Raw genomic sequence first — 22,912 nt, forward strand, 5'->3', positions numbered from 1 at the left:
ACACACACACACACACACACACACACACATTCAAGAATTTCTAGATAGTGAGAGGACCTGCTTTTTGTTTGGTTTTTCAGTTTCCACATCACATTGCTTATGCAGAAAAGTTCTTTAAGATTTTTTGTGAGTAATATGAAGTTCTGGATTTACTGAATGAGTCAAAAACAACAAAAACTTGCCTTACTCACAATAAGAACTCACAGTTTGAACTTTGATAAATTCTATTAATCAGCCTTTGAACATAGACATGGTTTGGTAGTATATGAGCAGTCCCTTTTCTCAGTGAAGTACTGACATCTCTCCTCACAGTACACAATATTATGCAAATTATCAGTAACCATACCAGTCCTACTCATACTAAACCTGTTTTGTACTAAATTAAATTCAAACTGGACCTGCCATTGAGAACACATTGGAGCCTAGTCCTAGTTTTAGTCTGTGTTTAAAACATCATCCTTTATCCCAATTTCACATTAGATTAGACCCAGCAGTCAGAGTTGTGCTGTTTTGATTATTAAACTACACATTACAGAATAAATGTATTATTTTGTACTATTTCTAACTAGAAACCACTGATAAGCCTGTCATGGCATAAGGCAAGAAATAGACTAGAAGGAAACTGAGCTTGTGAGTGTGTGACCACAGCTCAGCTGCAGAGGTGTCGAAGCAGCACCGTTGTGACTTCTGGTCTAAAATGGGCTTTAGATTCTGATCTGGTATCCGCTTCCCACTGGTTGGAACTGTGAGAAATGAGACCACAGCAGACGTCAGACATCCTGAGCTCTCAGACCAGAACAGTCTCCTCCTTCTTCTGGGGTGTTCATAAGGTGTTTTTTGACCAAAATGTTTATTGACTTTAAAAACAGCACATATTCACATTAAGATGCCATACACATATCAAATACTTTTCTACCACAATTTAGTCCACAAACCATATTTTTCTCACACCACTAATAGATTAAGAACACTGCTGTAAAAGTGGAGCCTGTATGTTATATTTGACGTATTCACTGAGCTGAGTTATTTCATGACACAAGTATTTACATGAAAGTAGGGTCATACACTGACCATGACTGCAGACATTAGCATTAGGGTATTTATACAGCAGGAGACAAACAGGGAATATCTGGGAACAATTAGTGGGAGGGGTAAGAGACAAAACTCACATGAGATGCATGTCAAGGGGCAGAGCAGGGGAGGAGCTACAAACTAAAACATACAAAAGCACATGGAGACAAAGACATACTAAAGCAATAACATGTAATTGTCTTCTACTCTTTACTACAGATTTGGAAGATATTTGACAAGCCAGTTAAACAGAGCCCGAGTGATCAGTTATGATTAGACTCTGGCTTTGCTATGAGCCTTAAAACCACAAAGACCAAAACCACGACTAACAGCTCGCTCAGACCATTTGTTTCTTTTTAAGAACAGCTCAGCTAGCACAGAGGTTCTAAATCCAGTCATTGTGGCCCCCAGCAACATCATTATTTCTCATGTTCCTGTGCCTCATACACCTTCACTATGTCCCAATCACATTTCACCCCTTGACCCTACCACTTAGCCCTGCCCCTCCATATGCAGTGCTTGTGAGCAGGGGTAGTGTATCTGATAGAGGGCTAGGGTGAAGTGTTACGGCTTCATGTCCCTCTAAACAGAGGGTTTTCAGAGTCTCACTCCAAATTGAGCGTTAAGAGAAATTTCTCAGAATCCCTTGTGAATCATTGATGCAGAAGCGAGGGGGAAGATTTCACCCACTACACCTACTACTAAGCTCTAAATCTAAGCAAATAATGGTTTAAAAACATATTACTTTTAATATGCATAGTTTTAAATATGCCTATCTTTTACCTAATCATAGAGATATGTAATAAGGTTTAGAAATCTGTTACAGGACAAGTGTGTTTTCAGGTCCAGTGCAGACATTAAATCATACAAAATCAAATATCAATGAAAATATCAATGAATCAATGACAAAATGGATGCAGAAGCAAGGGGGAAGAGTTCAATCACTACCCTTTGTAACTCAGATTCTTATTACTTTATTTGACACCAACCCAGAGGCAATACATCTGATTTTGAACCCTAACAGACTCAGATGGGCCTGGATATTGCACCAACTGCTGTGATCAGATCATTATAATGAATGGACATACAAGACAACACACCGGGAATACACACCTCAGGACAAGACTAGGACCTTTAAAGTTGGACTAGACATTAATTGCTTATTTTAAAAAAAAATTTTAAATGTATTTTTCTCTTTACATTGTTATTGTGGCGACCATTGTTGGCCAGAAGAGGATGCCCCCCTCCCCCCTTTGAGTCTCGGTTCTTCATGCTCTAGGGAGTTTTTCCTTGCCACTGTCACCCTTGGTTTGCTCACTGGGGGCTTGTACATGGACATTTGTAAAGCTGCTTTTTGATATCATCTACTGTAAAAAGTGTTATATAAATATTGATTTGATTTGATCTGAAACAACTCCAAAACTCAGTCTCCGGTCAGTCAGAGAGTTTGGAGGTTAATGTACATTTGTCACATTGCCATGTCTGTTTTAGAATTACATAGTTCCACATGACTTACGTAATATGTGTATGAAACTGACAAAAATCACCAACATCCCTAATATCATAATTGCCCCTGATTTGTGTTAGAGACTGCAATGATTGGTTTGCCAAAACAAATGAAGACCCATTCAAATCTCACTCAAAACGTTTATTACCATTCAGATGAGTTTGTGTACATCTGTGTTCACTGTGCCGTCAGAAATAATCCAGCAGTCTGTTTCTTTTCTCATATCTGGTGTAAGTGAACTGGTCGAAGTCTGAAAGCAGCATTTTATTTTTAGTTTGTTTATAGCTAAACAAAGTCCCTTCTGTATGTCTATTGCTGACTAAATTAGCACAACCTTTAGCCTTTAATTTCTTCTAGATAATACAGAGACGTGACTATATTTGTTGCTAATTGATATGAGAGAGAATTCAGTAGCACTCTCATCATACTACTGATTAGACTGTGTGGGAGACGTCTACGACTACACAGTGGGGTTGGTTATCTTTCCCATGAAGAGGATACTCCTGGTGTTCTTCTCCACAATGAAGACTAGGAATGGTCTATTGACTTCCGTTTTGAAAAGCAATGCTGAGAATTTCACAATTTCAACAGTAGTGGCAGCTGCAGCCTGAGTGCCCTGCTCATCCACGCTGAAGACGGCCTTGTGCAGGACCTGTGGGGAAGGACCAATCTGGCAGTCATTGAATGACACTTTAATGTATGTATGCAGTAGATGCATTAGCTTCTGAACAGTCCTTGATGAACAACAGTTGGAATGTGGCTGCTGCTTCTCATTAGTGTGTTGACTGGATGTAAAATCATTGTGCAGTGTGTTGATTGTAAAGTGTCCTTGGGTACTGAGAAAGGCGCTATAGAAGTGTAACTACATATTGTATCATATCAAGAAAGGCAAACCTAGAAATTCGCTTTCTTATTTGAGGCTCAGAGTGCAGTCGAAATTCTACTCGATATTTAAGATGGGCAATCTCTGCTAAGATCCCAACAAATTTCCCATTACAGAAGAGAGTGATCAAATCAGTGTTCTTACCAAAACAAAAAGGCATCAGAAATCCATCAGTTTTTTGCCCCAAAGACCCCCCAGACATCTACTGAGATGGTTTCAAACAATATTTCCCAAACTCATAATGTGACACTTTAGACATGACAGTGAATCTCTTGAAAAGTTTCTCCACATACCTTGGAAACTGCCAATTTGGCCCCTTTACTGATTCCAGAGAAGTCTGCGCTGTCTGAGAATGCATCAACCATTCCCATGTCCTTCAGAGTGTCCCCAAGACAGGAGGAGGCAGACACTGAGAACTTGGGCATATACAAGTCCAAAGTACTGGAGAGAAGGCAAATGCACTCTTACATGGAATAACATAAGCAAAAAATCATTATTTAAAACATTTTTGCCATTGTTAACCTTGTCAGTGAGTAAAGGTTCGACTTTGTGGTACTACTTAATATGTATAAGTGAAATTATATTTTTAAAGCATTTCATGATACATTACATTTTGTGGACTTTGTCCTTCCAGTACTTGAGGTGATCCTTGCTGATGTGTTTCTCCAACTCCTCCATTTTTCCCTGGTCAGGCAGGATGATCATCATGGAGGCGTTTCCATTATATGGCAGCATGATGATGGACGTAAAGTTGCCCTGGTCATAGTAGAATTCATATTCGCCATTTCTGTTCATCATATCCACAGGCACTGTGGTGTTCTCATCCACATGAAAGTCACCTTTGCTGGTTTCTTCCACTTTAAAAGCCTCTTCCCATTTACCTGAGAGAATGAAATTCAAAACTGGTTACTGCAGTTCAAGTGAAATACATGAAAAATTAGTTTAATCTCTAGTGGATTCTACTTGTCTACTCTTACCTTTGAAATACACATAGTTGATGAGCATCATCACAGTGGCAGCATCCAGACTCTTGACCATATCAGTGATCATGTCCTTGGTCTTTTTGGCAATTAACTTGTTGATCTCTTGCACAGCAACATCAGGTGTGGAAAAGTCCACACTGAACGCTTCACCTTTGTAGAAGTGCTGGATGTCTTTCAGAAACTTGTCTTCAGGCTTGAAGCCTTTTTGTACAGCTGCAGCTCCTCCTATTTCCAACAGTAGGGCATCCTGGTTGTGGTCCAGCATGCGGAAAAGGTGCTCATAGCCATCATTGACCTGATCAGATGTGAGGGCACTGTAGTCCAGAGTGCTGAAGATTTGTGAGTGGGTATTGCCCTTGGCCCCCAGGGCCAGCATGGATAGAGCCATGGAGATACTCAGAGGAGAGAAGAAGATATTCTTGCCCTGGGTGTCAGGTTGGCTGGCCAGCTTCTTGTAGAGGGAGAAGGCAAAGTCTGCATTGTGGGGTGAGAGTTTGTGGCAGGGTTTGTCTTCTCCATCATTGTGGGGGTGGGCTGCATCGTTGCCATGATGGAGATGTTGATGGTGATCTGCTGAATGGTCATGATCATGATCCTGGTCCTTGATGCCTACAGTCCAGTCCACTGACAATATGAGGACAACCATCAAACAGCACTGGACATTCCCCCACATTTTAAAACCTGTAGAATCATAGCACAGATTTAAAATGTAACAAATACAGGTTCATTTAAGCACAACTATTACATTAGAAAATAGTCAATGCATGGATTTTCATAACAAAGAGAGGTGTATATGTCACAGCTTGTATGGTTACTTCTTCTGGGTCTAGTCTTTAATTCAGTTTTTACATTTTTAAAGATGTAATAGATCACTGTTGAAGTGTTTGTCATTTAGTTCAAACAAAATCTGAGAAAAACAATTATTTGTATATCCAGAATATCAGTCATATTACATTACATGTACTTACTATACCTGTTCTGTCAGCAGTAGACTGTTGGGATTCAGTTCATTCATTTTATACCCTGTTTGGTGTAATCTGAGGTCAGTCCTTTAAACATTAACCACTGAGGGGCTGTTTCAAATAGAGCAGGAACATTGCAGGGCTTTTATCCTTTAATTAACATTGCTGATGTCAAAACACTGTACTCTGGCCTCGTTAGCTCTGGTATTGATTCCTGTGAGGTTATGTAAACTATGTGAGCTCTGTAACCAATCTGAGTACATAAATGCTGTTCTATTTATCAGACATATTCTATATAATATTTATGTCTTATTTTCATATTAGCTTTGAACTTGTACTTTCAGAGCTCTTTGTATTCTCAGTGCCATTGAACTCTCTGAGAACCTTGACATGGCTTGAACGATTCCTCACCATTGCAGCAAGTTTTGAAAGCTTTTTGAAAGCGCACATTTGGCCACACGGCACGTTTCAGTCTCAGGTGTATGCATTTTTATTTTAGTTATTTACCTCATATTTCAATTTAAGCCTGTATCATTAGCTCTGCTGTCATCATTTACCATCAGTATGAGCTGCCAACTCTGTTTCTGAGCCTTTATGTGGTTTAAATGCCCAGACCTACTGTAGTGTGAGCTGATGGTGTAACATTTATTTGCTTTTACAAAGAAAAAATGCATAGAATTATATATTAAGACAAGATTTTCTGTTTTATTAACTCCAAGTATCTTTCACTGCTTAATGCTGCTCATTGTTTTTCTTCTTGAATAAAGTGCATAGATCTTGCTGCATTTCTAGAATCATCCAAGGCAGATGCATGATGCATCAAAGTCTCCACTGTAAAGAAAAAGCTCACGACTCTACAGATCCACCTCGTTTGACACGAGGAATTCCTGATATGCCCAACGTAACTTAGCGTGTAAATCACACATAAGGTTAGAGTGACAATAGTAAGACATCTTAAATGACATCACATTAATATTAATCCAAATGGCGTGGAAAGGGAGATATGTTTTACAAAGGGTTGGTTGTCGGCATGTATTTTTTTTACTGCATCTCCTCACATCCCTCCTCTAATCAAGCCCTTAATACAGTTCTGGATTTCAAAATATGACTAAACGTGCGTAACGCGGGGAAGGTGGAGGGCGAACACACGTGCGTAGTACGATCGTCTCTGACATGCGAGTGAGCGGAATCAAAAACAGGAGAAAAGAAACTATAGACAGAACAGTGAAAAGGAACAAGTTTAATAAACACCAGGAGAACACAATACAGGGGAACTAAATATTTAAGGAAAGACAAACGGGAAAACAACGAAGCATAAAACTAAGACAAGCGGGGAAGAAGAAACAAGGAAGGGGAGCACACAGAACCGGCTACTTTAGCGAGACTAAAGATAAGAGACAAACACAGGTAACAGAACTAAAAGGAAAACCACACAACACTATCGTATATGAAAACGGTAAAGAAACCTAAACATAAACGAAGCAACGGGACAACACTTGACGCGAAAAGAGAACTAAGACTGGCGAATATGAATAGAGAAAGCAACGTAGACGAGAGAACAGTGAGAAAGTACAACAGACGAGGGAACAGAATAAAACAGAGAGAGAGAGAGAGAGATGTAAACAGACAATAGTGTGAAAACACGGAAGTGGTTAGGTGCTCCGGTCCGTGAGCATGACATGCCAACCCATTATGTTTTACTGCCCCTCAAAGAAAGTAATCTAGATCTGGAACTGTTGAAGTATATTGTTAATTTTATTCTAAAAGGAGAAAAGCATTGTGCACGCAGTGAAGTTTGATTTTCAGTTCATTTCCAGCTCACTTGGAATTAAACCCCTTATATGTTTTATTTAGCACATGATTCTATTGGTAAGGTTATGAAGCTTGTCCCTGCAGTGCCTGGCATGCCAGTATTACTGAGATTTCTTATGGTCATGTTCTTAGCTAACCTACATACAAAGAGTCAAATGTTCAAATGTTGTGTCCAGTGTTCATTTGATCCCAAAGTTAGCTGAAGAGTATTTGTACTTTTTCTGCTATTCTAACAAGATAAGGCAAGCAGACTTAAGCTTGTGAGATTTTTTATTGACATTTGGTTTGGCACAAGTTCAGGACATGAGCTGAATAAACTGTTTTGTGAACTCTGATAGAATAAGAGGTCTGAGAGATGGTATCAACTTCTGTGGAAAGTCCTTCATGGTCAGCCAGCATACATGAAGAGCAAACAAACTGGAAGCTTGTGTCATTACATTTGTCTCCTTGCCATGTCTGTTTTGTACATTTTCCAGTTCCACAGGATTCAGTGATACATGTGTATGAAATGATTGATTAAGAATTTGAGCAGGAATGCTAATGTTACATGTGACTCTAATTTACATATTACAGACCTCCCAGTGGAGCTGACGAGTTCCTGATGGAGCTGATGTCTACCTGGTTGAGTTAAATTCTGCCTGGTGGAGTTATGGTGTACCTGGTGAAGATGATGTCTCCCTGGTGGAGGTCCACCTGATGGAGATGAGGTGCACATTGTGGATTTGAGGTGTGCCTTAATACTACTTAATTGAAGCACACATACAGTGTCACAGCATGTTTATATTTCCCCCTAGGATAATGTAAGATAAATTATAAACATTAACTTCCTTTCACACACTTAACCTTTTAGTTAATTGTTGGAAAATCTACTTACATTGTAAAACATTCCTTGATGACACTAAGCAATAAGTAGGAATTGTTTTATTTTCCTTCCTGAAGGTACTAAGGAGATTAATCACACTGTGAACTGTTTGTCTTTTTTTCTAATTCACAGCCACAATCCACAGGAACATTTCCCCAGGACAATTTTAGCTTCAACAGTTTTTTTGGGAAGGATCAATCTGGAATTCTCTTGATTTTTGTTTAAGGTAACATCAGCTAATGTTACTCCCAGAGTGTCCTTTTTAGCAAGAGGAACCATATGAGTCAAAATAATGATAACTCAGGATAACTCATACACATCATAACTGATAATGTAACATCAGACTAATGACATCATCACAATGTAAAGGCAACCTGGTGAATTTTATGTAGAATGTAACATAAAGAATAAGAACTCTGAGTTGTGTTGATTGCGTAACATTGACTTAAACTTTTTGAGATGTTGAGAAAGACACCTTGAGAGGAATGTTAGCACTGAATATATGTTTAGCACACAATCTTTAGTAAATCCTTCATACAAAACTGGAAACTGAACAGCAAACTCAACAACAAAAAAAGAACTAAGATTTACTAAATGGCCCTGTTTGTGTCTGTAATTTCAGCACCATGGGCAGCAGGCAGGCTGTCGAGGACTTCAGAACTCTCTCAGAAGCGCTTTGCTTTACTTAATAATACCTTTGTGCATAAGGGACTCAGTCTCTCTTACAGAGTAACTGTAAAGAGAGTGAGCCCTCTGAGTGAGCCCATGGTCACACACACTTTCTTTAGTTCCTCTACACCCTTGTGGTTTCCCTGACCCCCCCACTGTTCCTCAAGTGCTCCTTTCCTGGACGACAGCCAACTCACTCTTTCCATCACATTTGACAGCTGTAATCATGCACATGGTTCCTGTTATTCAGCTCTTGTGTTCTGTCCTCTCAGAGCAAGAGACACACTAATGTTTAGCAATTATAAAACTCAGACAGATGGATAAAGGGTTCAGGAAAGTGAGAACAGGTTTGTGCTGTGTCAACGGTGGACACAGTGGAGTTAAATAAAGCATTGAAATATTATTTTCTGCCCGAGCTGTGATTGATTTCCAGAGTTGCACCACAACCATGAATACAGATGCATGCCTTCTTTCACAGGTGAAGAATGTACAAAAAAGGGAGGAAGCGTCAGTTTCTGTCTGAAGAGTCAGACAAAGAGAAACTAAGAATGGGCACAGAAGACAACGAAAGAAACTCAACGTAACAATAACTTGCAGCACTTAAAAAAGGGGGTTTAAAAGGAAAGAAAGAAAGACATAACGACACAGGTGGCACAGTGACTGAGACAGAGCACACGCGACCTGTGCGTGGCATGGCACAAAAGCAAAACACAAAGATCCTTTAAACAAAAGACACAATATAAACAAAAGCCACGTGATAGCTGCCACCGTAGCCAGACGGAGGGCACCGTTACAGTCTCCCCCACCAAACACACACCTTCCAGTGGTCATGGACACAGACTCGGGAGGTGGAGCAGGGAAACATGGCCACGCCAGCACAGTTCACTGAACAGTGCACGGCCACACCATCCTTTGGGAGGGATGCAGCAGAGCCCAGGCACAGTAAACAGCGCCACCGAGAGCCTGGGGCACGTTAAACACCACATCACCCAGGGGCACGGCATGGTAAACAACGCTCCACCAGGGCGTAGGGCACAATGCCATGTAGGCCCAGGGCACAGTGAGTCCTCAAGATGTCACTCTTTCTCATGGTGAGGCCAAGGTTTCTGTCCTATAGTGTAGTGGACAACATACATTCTACATAGTGCAGCTTTCACTTTCTTTGGAGAATTCAGTCTATGATTGTAGACATTTAGTTAATAGTCTATAGACTGTCAACTTGGTCATTTTAGCTTTCACTTTAATTGGACAGTCCAGTCTATGGTTGTATATGTTTAGAGGACAGTCTATATAACATCAGTTTGTTTCAAGTGCTAATAAAATTTCACTAGTCCAGTTGATACATGTACATATTTAAGAGTCAGGTAACATGTAAGACATGATCAGGTGTTATATTGTTTACCAATTATGAATTATGACAATTAATTTTATTTCACAATTCCCTTTGGATCCATATATAAAACATTAAATCAGATGCATTTGTTTTTGTCTACAATCTCAGAGACCCTGTGCCCCAAGTTGTCTCTCTGTTTCGAGTAAAGTGGGTTGTGAGTATATAAAAGTATGTGTGTTATTTAGAAACCATGCTGTAGCATTGTAGCATTAGATATGATCTGAAAATGTATTGTAAAAGTTGATAAATTCTATAAAGACTTGGTTATTAGGCTACTATCAGTCACAAACCAAAAATTATTTAATTTATCATTCTGGCAGTTATTTTTATCAGGTGGATTTTACAATTATATCTAATTATATATATCACACAGATATCTATGCACTAAGACAAATAATCAAATAATCAGAGTAAGTAATCATTACATGGTGACAGAGTAAATGTTACTTTAACCAAATAAATCTTGGCAGTAACAGTACAGTACAATTTACATTAGTGCAATAGATCATTATGCCTTTGTAGGAATAGGCACTGTATTTACTCATAATTAAGAGAATAAAGTCAAAATGTACGATAATCAACTGAGTTCTTATGAGTTTACATGTAAAAAAAAAAAAAATCAAACCAACAATTTACAATCTAGTAAAAACTGCAATCTAACGTTTAACCACTAGGTAGACCCATGCTACAATTTTATGTAAATCATATGGCAACAGTGGGATTATAACATTACAAATTTCTTATTAAGACTTCTAATTTATTTGTAAAAAGTCAAATTTTCTATAAGACTGATGTTTTTTATTGATTTACATAATTCATACCTTTAGCCTGTGCATTATTGCATGGACCAGGAAAAGGCTTTTGATATGCAGAAGCTGAAAGCAACAGTACATTTGTGGTATGAGTAGAGTTCACATCTCTAGTGGTGGAGTGACATTCTTACAGAGTGAAGACCAGTTTTTGACCAACAAACACGTTACTCCTGCAAACCAATTCCACATCAAATTTGAAACTGAATCACACTACTCAAGCTGAACATGTCCAATTAAAATACACCCTGACTTATGTTTCATGCACTGTGGATTAAAAAAAACAATGCTCTGAAATTAAATGCTCCTTTAAACACTTTTCACACTTTTTTAAAGTCTCAGGTAGCCAGTTCTGTGGCTGCCGTAATTCCACCTGCTGTTGTAACAAACACAGTTGTACTGCGCCTTTAAGACGGAGCTTTATGGTTACGTGGTTCTGTAACATCTCGCGAGAGAAAGCGAGAGATCTTTCAGTTGAGTAGAGCGGGAGCCTGAGACAAAGTCGTCACCTTACTGCTCGCCTTCTCAACACTCCTTTTTCTTTGGTAACGCTGTACGGTGCGTTTTACTGTTTCCTTTCCGTATAAGTACAGTGATGGTAGCCGTGTGACCTGGCTTAAAGTGGTCCAGGAGAGAATAAAAGGCTTTCAAATTGCCCACACCAGTGTGTGTCACTCCATGTTAACTCCACGCATCGCGGTTACCCCGTAGCACCTGTTCCTCACTCCAGGTAAGAAGCGTTACACTATTTTTCATTAATAAGCCTTTGAAGTACTTTGGGTGTCGTAGTGAAATGAACTGACCAAAGAGCAGTGAGGGAGGTTATTTGTGCTGAGGTTAGTTAGTCAAAGTTTCATCTGAATACACTTCCTCTCCACTATAAGTGTAGCTGTGAAGTCATTCAGTAGACTGTATTGAAGAGTGTGTACGGTGTGTATCAGCAGTCCTGCTGTAGCTGTGTGTAATGTGTGTGTAACTCAGTAAGAATGCAGGTGTGTTTATCTGCTCCTTGTGCTCCACGCTGCTGATGGTGAGTGTTACCTTCTCTCTACAGGTGTTGTTATCCTCATACATTCATTTGCACAAAGGTATTTATATCTGGGAGCAGCAGAGAGCAGCAGCTCACCACTTACCCCAGATTCTGTCTATCGACCAAGAAATATTTGTAGTCCAAATTTTGCCTCTTTAGTTTAGAACAAAAGTTGTTAAATGCGAACGTTGCTAACAAACACTGGAGGTCAACAGCAGCTCAAATATAGCCTTCGTAAATACATGCCCACAGGCTTCTCTCAAGCCGGTCAAACCGCATCCAAGTGTTAATAAATGTCTCCCAGACTAGTCGGTGTGTCGTATAACTCACTGTGAACTAGACAAGTGAAGAAACACGTCACCGGGAAGCGACCTGTTGGCTTCCAGTGTTTGTTAGCAATGTTAGCAGCTTTTGTTCTAAACTAAAGGAGCGAAATACCGTCTCCAAACATGTCTTGTCCTCCCGAGGTAATAACGTAAAGAGAATAAAGTAAATTTGACCCGTTAAGTGGCACTGAAATCTGCGCTGTGCTTCGGTCCGGTAGAGAGTAACCGGTGCTAATTACTTGCTAATTAGTTACTTAAGACCAGCATAAGGTAGGAATTGTAGGGACATTAGTAAGACTGACAAAATTGAGAAACAAGAAGAATACAAGAGTAATGTGACTCTTACAAGGATAATTTTGCTCTAGAAATCTGTACATTTATAAAAACAATTTGCTTTTTACGGTGTGGTATGTGAAATGTGCTCACTTGTTTATTTCTGTTATTTATTTCTCACTTGTTCATTCTGTGTATAATGCAGCTCTTGTCCACTACCCACTTCTGTATCCAGCTGCCTGTGACAGAGGTCACACCTCATTGTGGTTGACTGTATATGTGGTGCAGTCCTTTACATGTGGTGTATGATGTATGTGTTTGGTGCTTCTTTGCATTTTCCCGAGTGGGGGTGGGTTTGGGGGAGAGACTACAGTGAGTTCTGATCTCATGAATTTTGATATACAAAATGTTACATTCTCTTTATAAAAAAGCAAACACTTCATCCAAAAATATTTCCAGAATGATATTTTTGCATCAAGCCTCTACACGAATATAAAATGTATGCATTTTTCTGCATGGCAACTACACACTGATATGATAGATGGAAATCACTAATAGCTTGTGTTTTGTGTTACCAGTGTGCAGAGCACAGCAGTCTCCTGTAAAGTCCTGTCATAGTACTCATACATGCATGTCTTTTCACAAATATACAGACTATGTATGCATATTCAGTACACATACACCATAAAGTAAAACACAATTACCAGGGGAAAGTAATTTTTTGCATGAACATTACTGCAACACACATGCTGTATATACTGTAATACATAGAAGACAACAAAATAGGCTTCTAACAATGAAACAAAAATTAGGGTGCATCTTGTCTCCTGCATAGGTTTGGCTACAAGATCTTATCAACATCACAGGTGATGTTGTCTCTGGCCAGACAGGGGGGGAAGTACCGCCTGGAGTGACGTATCCACCCCTGACATGCTCCATCATCAATGTCACCACAAGCTTCCTCCATCACCTGGAGAAGGTGTATGTGTAGGTGGGGTTGGTGATCATGGACCTTCCACCTCCATGCTGAAAAGAACTCCTCAGTAGGATTTCAGAATGGAGAGTGGTGGAAGGTGAAGCACAACAAATTGTGGGTGTTCATTGTGTACCAGAGCAGCCTGGCAGAAACTTATTGCAGACAACCACAAACCTGGACTGCTCTGGTCCAGTCCCCTGGTGATGGGGAATGAGTGTGTTGTGTAGTGTATGGAGGAAGGTGATGACATGGGCAGTGTTGTAGGGACCAAGAGTGACATGATGATGAATGACATCATTCTGGCTAATGGCTGCACACATTGTGACATCACTCATGTGCTGCTCAGGGACACTGACTATAGTGTAGTGACTTAGATTAGGCTGGACCCCTGCTCAGCTCTTCTGAAACACAACCCATGCTTAACTATTTGGTCAACCAAAGTAGCCCAGATCTCATCTGTGATGGTTGCTCTTCCTCATCCTCTACCTCCAGTATTGGCCTCCATTTATATCCGACAAAGATATCAAGCCACGTTGGTGGCCCGAGTGCTGATGGGTGCGGAGCAGGACGTGCAGACCCCCTCGTCTGTGAAAGACGTTTATTAACATAAAACATGGGACAACAACAGTGGCACTCTGTTTATTGAAATTTATTTAATACTTCGTACAAAAGCCTTTGTTGGTGATGACAGCTTCAAGACACCTGTATGGAGAAACTAGTCGCATGCATTGCTCAGGTGTCATTTTGGCCCATTCTTCCACACAAACACTCTTCAAATCCTGACAGTTCTGTGGGCTCCTTATATGAACTCTGAGCTTTAGTTCTTTCCATATATTTTCAATTAGATTCAGGTCAGGTGATTGGCTGGGCCATTCTACCAGCTTTATTTTCTTTCTCTGAAACCAATTGAGAGTTTCTTTGGCTGTGTGTTTGGGATCATTGTCTTGCTGAAATGTCCACCCTCCTTTCATCTAAATGGCTGCAGATTTTTTTATCAAGAATGTCTCGGTATATTTGTCCATTCATTCTTCCTTCAATTATATGAAGCGTGCCAGTGCCATATGCTGAAAAACAGCCCCACACTATGATGTTCCCACCTCCAAACCTCACTGTTGGTATGGTCTCTTTTGGCCTCCAAACATCATGTGTATTACGGCATCCAAAGAGTTCAATTTTGGTCTCATCTGACCAGACTATATTCTCGCAGTATTTCACAGGCTTGTCTAAATGTTATTGAGCAAACTTTAAATGTGCTTCAACATGCTTTTTCTTCAGCAATGGAGTCTTGGGTGGTGAGCGTGCATACAGGCCATGGGGATTGAGTGCATTACTTTTTTTCTTTGAAACAATTGTACCTGCTGATTCCAGGTCTTTCTGTAGCTCTCCACAGGTGGACGTTGGCTCTTGGACAACTCTTCTAATAATTCTTTTCACTCCTTTGTCTAAAATCTTGCGGGGAGCACCTGGTCGTGGCCGGTTTATGGTGAAATGATGTTCTTTACACTTCCGAATTATGGCCCCAACAGTGCTCACTGGAAACTTCAGTAGTTTAGAAATTCTTCTGTAACCAATGCCATCAGTATGGCTTTTTGCACCTCTCTTTCTTCATGTGTTCAATACTTTTTCCCTGTGTCACTTCTCATTATTACACATAATTTATGGACATCTACGGTTTGATTTCTTTGCATGTGTGGATTGGATGGCTTGTTACCGACATCTGGTGAGAATTTCATGTCAATAGCACCTTTAGAAATATATTTACTTAGAAAATTGGTGACGTGTTCAATACTTATTTCACCCGCTGTACGTCATATAATGCCGTAGCAAGCCAACTGCCTCAGCTACAACAGCAAAATAAATTCACTTTGCAGAACCTTTTCAACACAGCTCTACTGCCCTAAGCAACCACCTTCTATGTTTTACGTACGAACCCTTTCACACCAACCACTGGACCAGAGTCACCTGTTTGGGATAAAAGATGATTTTCACATTTGGTGTTTTTTCTTGAGTCTGAGTGAGACTGTTTCTATGTCACTGATCTGGTTTCACATTGTGTACAATTCTGCAGAACCATCTGCTCTACTTTGGTGTTCAACCCTCCTGATCAAGCTTGTCTGTCCAATGCATTGGTGAATTTGTACACCAATAATGTGTATATGTGAACCATACCACAGCTCAGTTAGAATGGTTTCCAGTTTAAGGTCCTAAAGACAAAAAAACAGACAGTGGCATCCAACTGCTGTCAGTGAACTGCACTCTACACACATTCTGCTGTCAAACTGCACCACACACACATGATGTACTTGATGAACAGTAGGTGTAAACAGAAACCACAACTCTTTCCTGCTTTGGCTCTTTATTTATGAAACAACAATAGACTCTCACAGTGCAAGTGACGCATACAGAAAACGGGTGGCATTTGACTCTAAAATGACCTGCTTAATAACAGAAAAATGTGCTACTATTTAAAGATTAAATATGCAAAAATGCTTCGAGATGCAGAAAAGACAATCTGCTGACAAAAATCCATAATGTAACAATAAAACAAATAGTTTTTGCAAATGTACAGAACAAAAACGGTACTTGCTTGTAGGAGTCACAATTTTAGTTGTAGATTTAGCGGTTAGCTTCCTTTCCCAAGCAGAAGATGAACCCAAAAGGAATAAAACCCAAGTACTCTGGTTCTTGGAGTGGCTACACTGTAAATTTATCAGTCTTAGTCCTGCCCCTGTTACTGTTAGTTTTCCACCTACAATTCCTAACTTATGCCAGTCTGAAACCACACCTGAAGTAACTAATTAGCAGTTAATTAGTAAAATACAGCAAATTATACAAAGTCAGCACTGAAACCAAGACAGAAGAACATAACTACACTTCACTGGCTAGATACCATACAATAAAAGTCTGTGTGTGTGCGTGTGTGTGTGTGTGTGTGTGTGCACGTATACCCGTGTGTGTGAATTTAAGTTTGTTAATTTAGTTTGATCTTAGCGTATTCTGTATTATCTCCATTATCCATTGCTCTGGGTGCTGGTCTGGTGGAGTTAATTTGGGCTACAGTAGAATACATCACATCATCCTGCAGAAAATATCACAATTACAAAATATTAAAACACGTACAGACTAATGCACACCCTGTTGAGTGGATTAATGCAAGTGTTAATATAATAAATGTATTGTATTGCAGAGGTGTTAATGGGTGTTAATTGTAATATACATTTAATCCATAACTGCACATGTAAATCTAATTTATGGCAGCACGTGTGTAATCTGTTTATACATTCACAAACATTTAAACACTCACCGGCCACTTTTATAAAGACACAGAAATCACCTGCAGTCTGTAATTTAATATGTGCACATATCTTGCAGGTGTGCGCCACTGTTTACTGGGTGACCACTGGAACACTGCTGAATGGATCCTACCTGAATGGTGGACCACTCTCAACAAAGAAGTGTCTCTGTAGTGGTAATGTCTTTAGGGCACGTATGAGTGTGTAACAAGAACAGCAGTGTGTCTGAAGTTTATACACAAGCCTGTGGAACTGTACACAGGTATATAATGCAGCTAGAAGATAACTGGATGTAGTGTAAAGGTGATCCTAATAAAGTAGCTGAGCAGAGTAACCATATACATACATCTGCCCTTTTTAATACAAATGATAAACGTGTGTTGATCAATTTTTCTTTAGTTAATGAGTGCTTACTGAAGAGAGCTTGAAAACTAGTCTGACCAAAATGAATTTTTCCAGTACACAAAAGATACCCAGATGACGTACTGCTGTGGCCAAATAATCCAGTACGTGACCAGGCCTGTCTCCATGGTGTACTGCATCTCATCATGCAATGGTGGCCGTAAATCTTCATACGTTCATAGAACTTCATACGTTCACGTGACCCCTTAGTATGGTTTACGTTTTAGTACACACTGGATATTATGCATCATACTACTACAGGGAACAGTAAACATTATACGGTATATAATGAGTCCAGTACGCAGCATAAGTATGTAGTAAGCTATTTTGTATATGGCCCAAATGTTTCTTGCCTCATGTCAGTATTACATGAAGGGATTGGCTGGCAATTACATTATTTCGATCTTAATATTGTAGTCATGTACAGAATGTCAGAACAATCATGCAGAAACAGTCACATTCACTGATCCAAGCTTTGACACTGTAGAACAGATCTGTGTACTGAATCAGAGTTCACTGATATTATAACATGTGACACTCACCCATGTCTGCTGATCTCTCCTCTGTCCCGTTTGTCCCTCTCTGCTCACCGTCTGTTCACGTGTCTGAACTACAAAATTAACTCAGTGTGAGATGGATGTGGTTAGATATATATGTATTTATGTATATTATATGTATGTGTGTGTGTGTGTGTGTGTGTGTGTGTGTGTGTGTGTGTGTGTGTGTACCTCTGTATCTCCAGCAGATGACTCCTCCTAATCCCATCAACAGCAGTAAACCCCCCACACCAGCTAATATGACATGACGTGTGTACAGTGGAGAAGTGTGAGCACCTGCATGTGGGAATGTGGGAAGCATTTATATTACATTTAAATGTATTAATTGTCATTTTAAATATTATATTGTATGAATGTTTAACAAGCATTCAAAGCATATTCTTATTGCCACACAAGCAAATAGAAAAGAACATGAATGGGTCTGTAATACGTCTCTACAGGCTCAGTTTGAAGTTACAGAGTCAGGCATTATACTTCATTGAGAGTTTACATTAAATGACACATTAAATAACTTTTATTCTCAGAAACATCACAGATTTAAAGAAACCATTTAACCATTTGGAGACGTCATTGTTGTAGTAGGTTTAGTTGAAGCTGTTGGACTTGATGTGTCAGTGTCCAATGGAGGAGGATTTACAGGTTTATATGGAGCCTCTGCAAGAATAGAAAAGTGTGATCAGTTATAAGTAATGAGGGTTCAGGGCTGTTATGTATTTAACAAGTTTAGATTTTGCACTACAGAACTGATGTATGTACAGTTTGGCCAAGCAGACGTGTTCAGTTCTCTGTGTGTCAGTGGTGGTGATACGTTGGCTAAGTCTGGAGCTGCAGGGCTCTGTAGGTGCAGTGTGTCCTTCAGTCATTTTCTGAATGAATGAATTAGGGGCTCCTGGGTCGAGTCTCTCTCTCTCTCTCTCTCTCTCTCTCTCTGTGTGTGTGTGTGTTCATTTCAGTTCAGTAAGCTTTATTGGCATGACCATATACCACTATAGTATTCTAGTATTGCCAAAGCGGTATTACAACATGAACATTACACAACATTGCAACCTTTGCAATTATGGAAATTAAGAATTCTGTTATAAAAGAACTTGAAGAGAAATGGTAATTGGTCTGAAATAATAATAATTAGAAGAAGTAAAAGTGAAAAGAAAGGAAAATAAATAATAAGGATGGAAAATAATAAATACTTAATAATAACAAATAGTTAATAATAAATAGTTAATAATGATAAATAGTTAGGTAACTTTTATAAACTGGGTAATATAGTCTCAGTGTGTGTGTGTGTGTGTGTGTGTGTGTGTGTGTGTGGGTGGGTTAATCACTGTCCCTCATCTTATGGCAGGCAGATATGTATCACCCAGCTAAAGCGCTGCTTTCCTTCTTTTTGCCCAGTAGGATGGGCAGTTTGTCAGTGTTAGACAGACACTTAAAGTTGGGGTGGACCGTCTCAGATTTTTTTTGCTGACAGAGTCTCTGTTCTCTGGGCAGCCATGACATTTATATTGGCTGGTCTGGACGGCCAGGCTGTGTTCTCTGAGTCTGGACTTTGTCAACGTGGTTCTGTGTTTAATGTCAGTCACTGTGTACAGGTCGTCTGCTACCGTGTACTGACGTTTTAGGGCCAGATAACGCTGCAATTTGCTTTGTGCTTGTGTTTTTGTTCCAGTCGGTGATGTAGTTTAGTTTGTGAAGTGTAATAATTTGGTTTGGTCTGATTGTTTGTACTTCAGACTGGTCCTGATGTTAGTGTTAGTGTGTGTTAATGAACTCAGTGTCAGCACCAGCTGTGAGAGGAGACTCTTCTCTCTGCTCTTTTTTCTCTCTCTCTCTCTCTCTCTCACACACGCATACTTATTACAACTCAAGGAGACGCGTTGACGTTCACCGCTTTGTTTCATTGTGAAAAGGAAGTGCAAAGCTCTCCCTGCTGGTAGACAATTAAATCTATTTTGTTTCATAAAGTCAAACGTTGTTTTTACCCCCATTCTTTGTCTTTTTTTAATTTTCTTTCTATCTCTCCCTCTCTCCGTCCCTCCTTCCTTCTCTCTCTCCATCTCTTGCTCCCTCCCTCCCTCCCTCCCTCTATCTATCTATCTATATACACTATGTATATATAACAGGATAGCGGACAAGAGTCATTAACTACAGGCATGAAATACAAATACAAACAGAAGATGTAACTAGAAACAGACAGAAGTAGAACTGCAGATCCTGCCGCTGGATAGATTTTTTTTGTTTTATGTAGTACAGTAGTTATTGGTACAGACCAGTCACTATATGCAGTCAACAACATTTCATACATTAAATATACAAGAGGTTGGTTTACCTGTTACTTGGAGTTTGACCTCTATAAGATGATCACTGCTAATGCTACACCTGTACTGTCCCCCGTCCTCTTTAGTCAGACCAGATATGAATAGAGAGAAATTTCCTGGAGCAGTAACCAGCTTAATTCTATCAGTGTAATGATTTGTCTGGTCAGTTGGGTAGATGACATTTGATTCTTCTATAAAACTCCATCTGACGTTTTTTGTCTCGGCCAGCAGTTCAGTGCAGTAACAGGGCAGCAGGACAGACCCTCCCACGTATCCACTCAGCATTGTGGGAGGATTCACAACATCCTTACAGACTAGAGAGAGCAGAAACACTGACATGTTACACTACTGTTATGAAGTAACCTGTACAACCAGTGACATTCTTCTGTGAACCATCATATGAAGACAAAACAAATCCATTTGTGAAATGTTTAACATCCTTTTGTTACAGAATTTATGCAAGTTTATGCTCTCTGTCACATGCATTAAAATATAAATGGATTAGAAAAATCTTGTAGAGTCAGTGGTTCTAGCCCATCTGGTGTAATACACAGTTAGTGTTAACCATCCTCCAACTCCAGTCATGGTCATTGTCTGACCACTGAACCACTGCTGGCTGGATATCTTTCACTGTCAGAACACTCTCAACCTACCCATAGCACTGAATCCAGTAACACTGCTGTACCTGAACCACTCATACCAGTACAACACCCACTACCAAGCCTCCAGCACTGTAGTGGGATTGATGTGTGGAGAATGGTTCAGTATCCACATATACTGGGACATCTGCGGTCAGAAACTGACCAGCGATATCCTGCGTGCAGGGTGACACACAAACTGTGTAAGACACCAGGTGGACACAGTCTGTAATTATACCTACACATTCACTTATTAGAGGTACTGAAAGTGTTCAGTGAGGGCAGGTGAAATGTATGTTAGTTGTGTTTAACTCTTCTAGACTGGTGACAGAGGGTGTCTGGTGACTAATATCTGAGGATAATGTGGTCCACATGTTGGATACATAAATATGTAATGGTGTTTCTCTATTTTTAAATGTCCTGTTTTTGAATTTTAGTCAAATGTGATGTATGTGTGTCTAATAAAGTGTGTGGTGAATGTATTTATATTACATTTATATGTGTTTGAAAAGCGAAGTTCATGATGGAGATCCACCAGGCGAAATCTACTTAGGAGATTTTAATTTGTCTGTGTTTCTGAATAATATTTTACCTGAAACAAAGTTTGATGTCTTTGTATTTATTCCCTTTAGTTTGACACCTGTAGTCTCCCTCATCCTCCTCAGTCAGGTGTGATATGAGTAGAGAGAGATTTCCTGGAGAGTGAGCAGTACCCAGCTGAATTCTGTTTCTGTACTGTTCACTCTCACTGGAGATCTCTGTATAACTGGAGTTTTGGTGTTTCTGCCAGGTGAAACTCTCAGGGCTGGTTTGTGGGTCAGTGCAGGAACAGGGCAGTAGTATTGAGTCTCCTGCGTATGCAGTGATGTCTGTGATTTTCTGATGTTCCAGTATACAGCCTGCAGAAACACACCAGTAGAAGACCTTCACCATCAATCCCCTCATGTACATGTCCCAACATTTGAGTTTCATCTCTTTACTCTTTTCATCTCTTTTCTCTTTAACATGGCTTAACTATCTCAAGCACACAGTGATTTGTGATTGTTCAGAGTAACATTTACTATACAACCATGTACTGACTACTTACTTTACTCTGATTATTATGCTCTAGTCTGAGCACTGAATCCGATATGCATGGGTTATATGTAATTAGATATAACTGCACCACAATGACACATTGAGTTCAAGGTTTGGTTTACAACTGAAAGCAGCCTACTAACCAAATCTTAAATTCTACCTTACATGTTCAGGTAATGTACAACACACACACGCGCACACACAATTTTATTCTCACCACCTACTTTATTAGAAACAGTAACATCACCCATTGGCACTAGTGTCCACATGTGCCTTTAAAGTGCCTTTTATAGGTGGTCAGAGATGTCGTCTCTAACTGAACTCCTACTAGATGTTTTCAGTGTTTCTTATAAAGTAGCTACTGAGTAGATATTTGATGATCTACAGAAGTAGAGAGAAGGTAACACACCATCAGCAGCATGGAGCACAAGGAGCAGATAAACACACACCTGCATTCTTACTGAGTTACACACACAATACACACAGCTACAGCAGGACTGCTGATACACACCATACACACACACACTTCAGAACTACACTCTACTGAATAATATGACAACTACAGTTATAGTGGAGAGGAAGCGCATTCAGATGAAGTTCTGACCAACGTCTATCCCCAACACAGACACACATAAGTAAGAATGACAACATTCTCACTCACATATATAGTGGTCCTGTAGGGTTTAATACATTGTCATTTGGTATGTCCTCTTTCTTCTTTATCAGTCAGTGATCTAGCAGATAGTTTCACATCATCAGTGAGAACGTCGTCATTGTAACTTGAACGTTTCAGTGCGTTGTCATAGAGACAAAATGTGGTTGCCAGTGGGAGTGACCTAAAATGACCTCCCTCAGCGCTGTTTGGTCAGTTCATTTCTCTATGACATAGTCCAAAGCTTCGAATCAGTACAATAAGGAAGAACCTCAAATGCTTCACAGGACTTCGTATGCACATCATTTCCAAAAAGGAAGTAAAAACACATCTGCAGGTAAAAACACACCTGCATTCCACAACACACTACATACAGCTATAGCAGTAATGAGCTACACATCTTTTACACTCTACAAAACTAC

General features: G+C 39.8%; 2 protein-coding genes and 1 long non-coding RNA gene across 4 annotated transcripts in view; 2 read left to right on the top strand and 1 right to left on the bottom strand.

Annotated features, from left to right (window-relative positions):
• LOC145659978 (uncharacterized) overlaps positions 1-22,912 on the top strand; it is a 134,919-nt gene that overhangs the window by 3,132 nt on the left and 108,875 nt on the right. The gene's annotated exons all lie outside the window — the stretch shown is intronic.
• Positions 2,705-5,432, bottom strand: LOC113569369 (alpha-1-antitrypsin homolog). The gene is made up of 5 exons (XM_081723891.1): positions 5,418-5,432; positions 4,439-5,125; positions 4,072-4,342; positions 3,755-3,902; positions 2,705-3,230 (listed from the first exon to the last, which is right to left on the bottom strand). Exons 2-5 carry the CDS (start codon positions 5,115-5,117, stop codon positions 3,039-3,041), a joined length of 1,290 nt encoding a protein of 429 aa, XP_081580017.1. The 5' UTR covers positions 5,118-5,125; positions 5,418-5,432; the 3' UTR covers positions 2,705-3,038.
• On the top strand, positions 6,546-9,152 carry LOC145659977 (uncharacterized). The gene is made up of 4 exons (XR_014126192.1): positions 6,546-6,813; positions 7,792-7,945; positions 8,213-8,306; positions 8,703-9,152. It is a non-coding gene; the product is annotated as an uncharacterized LOC145659977 (long non-coding RNA).

Source organism: Electrophorus electricus, chromosome 2 (genome assembly GCF_041902795.1).
Source record: "Electrophorus electricus isolate QZ-2024a chromosome 2, ASM4190279v1, whole genome shotgun sequence".
Taxonomy (NCBI): Eukaryota; Metazoa; Chordata; class Actinopteri; order Gymnotiformes; family Gymnotidae; genus Electrophorus; species Electrophorus electricus.